The sequence below is a fragment of the Nematolebias whitei genome, chromosome 10, assembly GCF_014905685.2.
Source record: "Nematolebias whitei isolate Nwh7 chromosome 10, NemWhi1, whole genome shotgun sequence".
Lineage (NCBI taxonomy): Eukaryota > Metazoa > Chordata > Actinopteri > Cyprinodontiformes > Rivulidae > Nematolebias > Nematolebias whitei.
In genome coordinates, this window is record NC_056507.1 from 33,032,700 (window position 1) to 33,040,975 (window position 8,276).

The 8,276-nt window shown below is 37.5% G+C and overlaps 1 protein-coding gene across 1 annotated transcript; it reads right to left on the minus strand.

The window, feature by feature from the left end:
- Positions 1-6,347: 6,347 nt before the first annotated feature.
- LOC119416483 (ladderlectin-like) lies at positions 6,348-8,271 on the minus strand (the record flags this gene model as incomplete). Its single annotated transcript, XM_037683717.1, has 4 exons — positions 6,348-6,418; positions 6,786-6,885; positions 7,014-7,139; positions 8,230-8,271. Coding segments are annotated over 4 exons (339 nt in total), but the record flags the coding sequence as incomplete, so codon positions are not given.
- Positions 8,272-8,276: the final 5 nt, after the last annotated feature.

Genomic DNA, 8,276 nt, shown 5'->3' on the forward strand with positions numbered 1-8,276 from the left:
GAGTGCAAACACGAGAATTGTCCAGTTTCACTTTATGACATTAAACAGCAAACTTTAAAATATTCAGTAATCAGAATCAGAGTCAGAATCAGAATAAACTTTATTGGCATTGCACCGAGATACAACGAGAATTTAAACGTACAGTCGTCCGAAAGATGGGCGGAGTGCACGAAGCTGCGGCTATAAATAAATAGCACGGCACTCTTAATCTTATTCAGAATAATATTTTGCTTAGATGAGAAAAGGAAAGAAAACATGAGGAGAGACGGTATAAAAAAAGATCTCTCACGACGTGTCCTAGACAGGGCACAATTTGAGGCATCAATAAATCCTACCACAGCAAAGCAACATAAACAGACGTTATACATTTACATATAGGCCGGTGAAAACATTGAATTTTTAAGGGAAAGTCGTAGCATAGTCCAGAGCCCCCCCTCAGCCATTGTCCAGATAAGAGGTGCCATTCATTTTCAGCTCAGTTGAGGTTCTGTTACATGTCCACGGCCTTGGGGAAAGGAGGGGTGAGGAAACAGTCAAAGCATCTCTGTTGTTTTCAAAACATTCCAGGAGGAGTTGAGATAAGTCCGGCGTCAAGGCCACAGTTTGGGTCAGGCAGAACTCGTGAATTGTTGTTTCCGCTTTTTTAAAGTCTCGCTGGTATATATCCTCTGATGGAAACTCCAAAACAGCCGAATTGATCCTTTACTCCAAAAGTCGAGCTCACAGCTTCTCCAATATTATTCCCACCATTCATGAGTGCTGCCATTGAGTTCACAGTCCTGATAACAGCTGCTCCAACTCCCTGTCGCAGCTTCCCAAATTCAGTCTGAGCACTGTCGAGCTTTAATACATCCACACAAATTTGTAGACAATCCAAGATTTCAACAACCCAAACAGCAGAATCTACTAAGTTGTTGTCATGATGAATCCAATTTGTTTCCGTTGAGGTAAGAGGGTCCTCGTTACCCTGACTCCTGTCGGGAGAAGTTGATCGATTTTGTTGAGAGGCCAGCTGATCCTTCCAATTAAGAGGTATGCAGAAAAAAAAAGGCTTTTTAAGAAGCGGGTGGGGAGGGGGAAGACAGGGAAACACATCTGGTTTCACCGGAGAATAAAAGGAAAAAAATTAAAAATTGTTTTTTTTTTTTTTTAAAAGCCTTCTGACTGATGTGTACTTTCCCTTGCAGATTTTTTGTATGTATAAAGACATTTATGATAAGCATATCAATTGGTTTAAATACTTTTACTGATGTAAAGTGTTTTTTTTTTTTACTATTATTATAGTTTTTTCCCACATTCCTAAGTTAAACATAGTTCTATAAAAATATCTAAAAAAGTTAAATCTGGTCCTATGGACATTCAAAAAAAACAAAACAAAGCAAAACAACAAAAAATATAGAAATGTTTCGTCTTTCATTCTGAAAGACTTCCTCAGTCTGAGGTGCTGTGTAGGGTGATATGGGCTGGATATGTATATTGTAAATTATCAGTTATGAGTTAAGCTCATAAGATATGCATTTATTATGCAAATAACCTCGTTGTGTGGGCACCACCTCTCTTTTAGAGGAAAAATCAGTCTCTAACCCCAAATTAAATGTAAACTGAAACGTGAGTTCTTTCTCATGTTTAAAGGGCATCAAATCAGTTAATACACACAGATATGCCAAAAATAATCACAAATTCAGTTGATTTTATGCATTTTATTATAAAAATAATAATCTGTGATATATGTGATGATAAATTATGCATAACAAACAAATGAATAACAAATAGCTTTGTATCAAAGGTCTAATTGATTATTCAAATTAGTGAAACTTAAAAAGGCAGATTTTGGATTTTGGTTCTATTTGTGAAGTAGTTAAAATTGTGTCTAAAGTGAGCTGTAGTTTGTCTGATAAGATTATTGTGATGTATGATCACCAGAAAGGCATTAAAATTAGAAAACCGGATTCCAAAAAAGTTGGGACACTAAACAAATTGTGAATAAAAACTGAATGCAATGATGTGGAGGTGCCAACATCTAATATTTTATTCAGAATAGAACACAAATCACAGATCAAAAGTTTAAACTGAGAGAATGTATCATTTTAAGGGATAAATCTGTTGTATCTAAATTTCATGGTGTCAACAAATCCCCAAAAAGTTGGGATAAGTCCATTTTTACCACTGTGCGGCATCCCCCCTTCTTCTTACAACACTCAACAGATGTCTGGGGACAGAGGAGACCAGTTTCTCAAGTTTAGAAATAGGAATGCTCTCCCATTCATGTCTAATACAGGCCTCTAACTGTTCAATCGTCTTGGGCCTTCTTTGTCGCACCTTCCTCTTTATGATGCGCCAAATGTTCTCTATAGGTGAAAGATCTGGACTGCAGGCTGGCCATTTCAGTACCCAGATCCTTCTCCTACGTAGCCATGATGTTGTGATTGCTGCAGAATGTGGTCTGGCATTATCATGTTGAAAAATGCAGGGTCTTCCCTGAAAGAGATGACGTCTAGATGGGAGCATATGTTGTTCTAGAACCTGAACATAGTTCTCTGCATTAATGGTTCCTTTCCACACATGCAAGCTGCCCGTGCCACAAGCGTTCATGTAACCCCATACCATCAGTGATGCAGGCTTCTGAACGGAGCGTTCAGAACTAACAACTTGGGCTATCCTTGTCCTCTCTGGTCCGGATGACATGGCGTCCCAGTGTTCCATAAAGAACTTCAAATCGTGACTCATCTGACCACAGAACAGTCTTCCATTTTGCCACACTCCATTTTAAATGACCCCTGGCCCAGTGCAAATGTCTGAGCTTGTGGAGCTTGCTTAGAAATGGCTTCCTCTTTGCACTGTAGAGTTTCAGCTGGCAACAGCGGATGGCACGGTGGATTGTGTTCACTGACGATGCTTTCTGGAAGTATTCCTGAGCCCAGTCTGTTATTTCCTTGACAGTGGCATTCCTGTTTGAGGTGCAGTGACGTTTAAGGGCCCGGAGATCACGAGCATCCAGTAGAGTTTTATGGCCTTGACCCTTACGCACAGCGGTTGTTCCAGATTCTCTGAATCTTTTGATGATGTTATGTACGGTTGATGATGATAACTTAAAAGTCTTTGCTATTTTACGCTTGGTAACACCATTCTGGTATTGTTGCACTATATTTCTGCGCAACATTAGTGGAATTGGTGATCCTCTTACCATCTTGGCTTCTTCTGAGAGACACTGACATTCTGAGAAGCTCTTTTTATACCCAATCATGTTGTCTATTGACCTAATTAGTGTTAATTGGTCTTCCAGCTGTTCGTTATATGCTCTTTTTTTTTCCAGCCACTTATTGCAGGCATCTAGAAACCAGGAGAGAAAATGGCGCTCTACTAATGTTGAAGAATTTTATTTAACTTGGAAAGATAGTCTGCTAACATATAAAAAAGCTCTCCGTAACGCTAGAACTTTATATTACTCATCTTTAATAGAGGAGAATAAAAATAACCCTAGGTTTCTGTTTAGTACTATTGCTAGACTAATTAAAAGTCCCATTTCTGTTGAACCATGTATCCCTACAACTATAAGTAGTGATGATTTCACGAGATTATTTATAAATAAAATTATTTCAATTAGAGAGAAAATTCAAACCATCCTTCCTTCTACTATCTCTAGTCCCCTGTCAAATGAGGCAACTTTAAAAATTTCAATAGAGCCTGATTTATGTTTGGACAGTGTTTTTGTCCTGTTGAGCTCTTTGAATTGTCAAAAATAATAACCTCATCCAAACCATCCACATGCCTGCTAGATCCCATCCCAACCAGACTGTTTAAAGAGGTATTTCCCCTAATTAATGTCCACATTTTGGATCTACTTAATTTGTCTTTAATGGATGGTTATGTACCACAGAGCTTTAAGGTTGCTGTAATTAAACCTTTACTTAAAAAGTCTGATCTTGATTCAGAAATTCTGGCCAACTACAGACCCATGTCTAATCTAACTTTCATCTAAAAAATTCTAGAGAAAATAGTTGCAGGTCAGTTGCGTGAACATCTACAAAGAAATATTCTGTTTAAGAGTTTCAGTCAGGGTTTAGAGCTCATCATAGCACAGAAACAGCACTAGTAAAAGTCACTAATGATTTTCTCATGGCCTCAGACGATGGACTTGTGTCTCTACTGGTCCTGTTAGACCTCAGTGCTGCATTTGATGCAGTTGATCACAATATTTTACTACAGAGGCTTGAATATGATATTGGGATAACAGGAACAGCTCTAAAGTGGTTTAAATCATATCTATCTGATAGATTCCAGTTTGTAAATGTAAATAATATATCTTCTTCATACACCAAAGTTAGTCATGGAGTTCCTCAGGGCTCAGTGCTTGGGCCAATACTCTTTACTTTATATATGCTTCCAATAGGTAAAGTTATTAAACAGCATGTGATAAATTTCCATTGTTATGCTGATGACACACAATTATATTTGTCCATTAAACCCAATGAATCATATCAGTTACTTAGACTACAAGCATGTCTTAAAGACATAAAAACCTGGATGACTATTAATTTTCTCTTTTTGAACACAGACAAGACTGAGGTTTTGGTATTTGGACCTGAGCACCATAGGAATTAATTTTTCAGTCTTTCTCCCTCCTTAGATGGCATTAATCTGTCCTCCTGCTCTAATGTTAAAAATCTTGGTGTTATTTTTGATCAGGACATGTCTTTTATCCCCCACATTAAAAACATTACTAGAACTGCTTCTTCCACCTGCATAATGTCACTAAAATTAGAAACATCTTATCTAAAAATGGTGCAGAAAAACTGGTCCATGCATTTGTCACGTCTAGACTGGACTATTGCAATGGTTTATTATCTGGATGTCCAAATACTTCTTTAAAATGTCTTCAGTTGATCCAAAATGCTGCTGGAGTCTTAACTGGAGTTAGTAGGAGAAATCATATTTCTCCAGTTTTAGTTTCTCTCCAGTGGCTCCCTGTCAAATCCAGAATAGATTTCAAAATCTTACTTCTAACCTACAAAGCTCTCAACAACCTAGCTCCATCTTATATTACAGAACCTATTGTTCCATATTTTCCTAACAGAGCACTTCGCTCTCAGACTGCAGGTTTACTTGTGGTTCCTAGAGTTTCCAAAAACAGAATTGGAGGCAGATCTTTCAGTTATCAGGCTCCTCTCTTGTGGAACCAACTTCCACTCTCTGTCCGTGAGGCTGACACATTATCCAGTTTAAAAACTAGGCTTAAGACTTTCCTTTTTGATAAATCCTATAGTTATGGTCGGCTTGGGTTTCCCGAGCTGTCCCTTAGTTGTGCTGCTATAGGCTTAGACTGCTGGAGGACAAACTGACCACAATTTTCACTCTGCTACTGTCTTTACTTACTCTGCTCAACCTGTTTTGTATTTGTAATTATTTTTTCTATCCTTAACATGTGCTTTTTTGTCTTTCAGATACACCTGGACCTATACCTGGACCTACCATTCTGTGTTCGTCTGTCTCTCCTTCCTGTCCTCTCAAACCAGCCGGTCAAAGCAGATGGCCACTTGTCCTGAGCCTGGTTCTGCTGGAGGTTTCTTCCTTTAAAAAGGGAGTTTTTTCTTTCCACTGTTGCCACTGTGCTTGCTCAGGATGGGAGACTGCAACAAAGCCAAGATTCAACTTGTCTGCTGGATTCCTTAGATAGAGAACTTTACTAATTGGCTTTTATGTGTGAATGTTTCTGTAAAGTGCCCTGAGACAACTTTGTTGGGATTTGGTGCTATATAAATAAACTGAATTGAATTGAATTATTGCTACTTGTCCCAACTTTCTGGATTTGTTGACACTGTGAAATTTTGAATCAACATATTTTTCCTTTAAAATGTTACATTTACTTAGATTAAACTTTTGATTTGTAGTCTATGTTATATTACAAATAAAATATTGACATTTGCCATCTTCACATCATTGCATTCAGTTTTTATTCACAATTTGTTTAGTGTCCCAACTTTTTTGGAATCCGGTTTGTCAATTCATTCACATTAATGGCAAAAACGAGAATTTGGCATGCTTACAAACTCATAAAACATTACTTCATTCTATATCAGCTCAATTTACTGGGAGTTCACCAAGTTCTTCTCGTTCATTTGAAGCAAACTATTCAAACTAGATCACATAATAAACAATTCTCAAACATTTTTATTAGGAACAAGATATTTGAATTCTCAGTCACAAACAAAAGTAATTTTAACAAAATGTAAACATTCAGTAGTAAATTATAAGCAATATAATACAATTATTGGTTAAACGTGATTATGTGTTGAAATAAAATGACATCTCAGCTGGTCCTTCTAAACTGCAGAAATTTTGCATCAGTTTTAACAGCCGAATGCGTTCTTGGAGCAAATGAAGCGATAAGCACTACTACACGGGGTGTTGCGCCAACCACCTGAGATGAAAATAAGAGAAGAGAAAAAAAAAATCATAAAATGACAACAGTGGTCATGTTTCTTTACTTTGGACTTAACTTTGCTGAACTTTAAAAGCACAGTTTCGATGACCAGCTACAACATTATGACCACTGGGCTATTAGTCCTCCAAATAAATTTTGACCCATCAGGTATGCACTTAAACCCCCCAGGATTTATTTGGGTTTCTGGTGGTGTATGGTCAAGATAAACTTTGGGCCCTGGGGAGTTCTGGGTTTTCTGTCTGTAGCTATAGCTTCATAATGTTATGGCTGATCAGTGTATGAAGACATCATAAATGATTAGGAATGACACCAACTCAGCCTGGTGTATAGTGATATTACTTACAGGCAGAGTGTAAGTAGAGACAGGAGTTGCTGCTGGTAGATGACTGGGAGTACCAGTTGGTGTAGTAAAAGCCCTCACGGTCGATCCACATCCACTGACCCTGAATACAAAAAATGTGTGTGAGTCTCTAGTTTTTTTTTCCCTGAGAAACACAATGTATAATTTCTGATGTTAGATCGGACTCTGGTGTGATCTGGTTTGAAGAATGGACCAGTTTTCTAATCCCACCTGCAGGTTGAAGCCTCCCAGCCATGCAATGCTCTGACCAGCCGTTTGAGTCATCTGCTGGAGGAAACTGTACTCTCTTGGGCTTGTGGCTGAAGCCAGATGACCACCCAGACCGTTGCAATGCTCCTATTGGACAAATAAAGCATGAAGTCACGTACGTCAGACCATCCAGCATACATTTAAAACAGTAAAATATTAAAAAATGATGTAACAATTACTTTGTACATATAAATTACTAAAATATCATGGAAAAAAATTACACAATACAGAAACTTAAGTGACAAGCTTGCATCTGTTTTAAATTATAGTAATATAGACATGCAAACCATACTTTACCAAAAATGAATTGTTTAAACTTAAAATCACATCAAATTACCTTTATGCCTAATTAGAATAAAATAAATTTACAAATAAACTATCATTCCTTGAAAGACTTCACATTGTCTGCTGCTGTGCACACTAATATTTTAAACTAAAACCTTTTGTGTTAGCCTTACTGGTATGTGTTGGTTCTGACTTGAGCTACCATCACACTAAATGTTTATCTCAATATCTGTAAATTTAATTGAGATGAAGCCATTGTTGTGTTTGTTAGGTTTAATTATGTGGTCATCTTGAATCGGTTGAAGATGTACTTAAACTCATTACTTTCCAATAGTTTCATTAAAGACTGGTCCACTGATATTTTGCTAACAGACAAACAAACGAACACACAGTCACAGGCAGTTACATTATTGCCTGCTTTTCATGGCATTTCAATTCTGCTTCAGTTCAGTTCATTTATATTGCACCAAGTCACATCAGAAGTTGTTTCAGGGCACTGCACAAAAACATTCACATATATTATAAACGCCAATTAGTAAAAGTTTATCTCAGGAAACCAGAGGATTGCATTGAATCTTTACTTCTTCACAGTCTCCCATCCAGAGCAAAGGCAACAGTGGAAAAGAAAAACTTAATTGTAAAATGTAACTTGGACCAGCTGGGCTTTGAGTGGACAGGAAGCAGAAACAAACAAACATAGAGTGGCAGCAGGTTATAAAACTACCTTGTGTAGTTTGTAAAGTATTCCTGGAGGATAAAAATCCTGTTGATGTTTGCTTGTTACAAAAGTTTAAAACACCTAAGAAGTTTCATTTATGGACTGTGAATAATCAAGTGTGTAGTAACAACAGTTTGATTTCCAACGTCACTTCACCATCAAGCGTGGAATTACCTCAGCTTTGTACCAAGACATGGGATTGTTGACGAACGTAAAGCAGC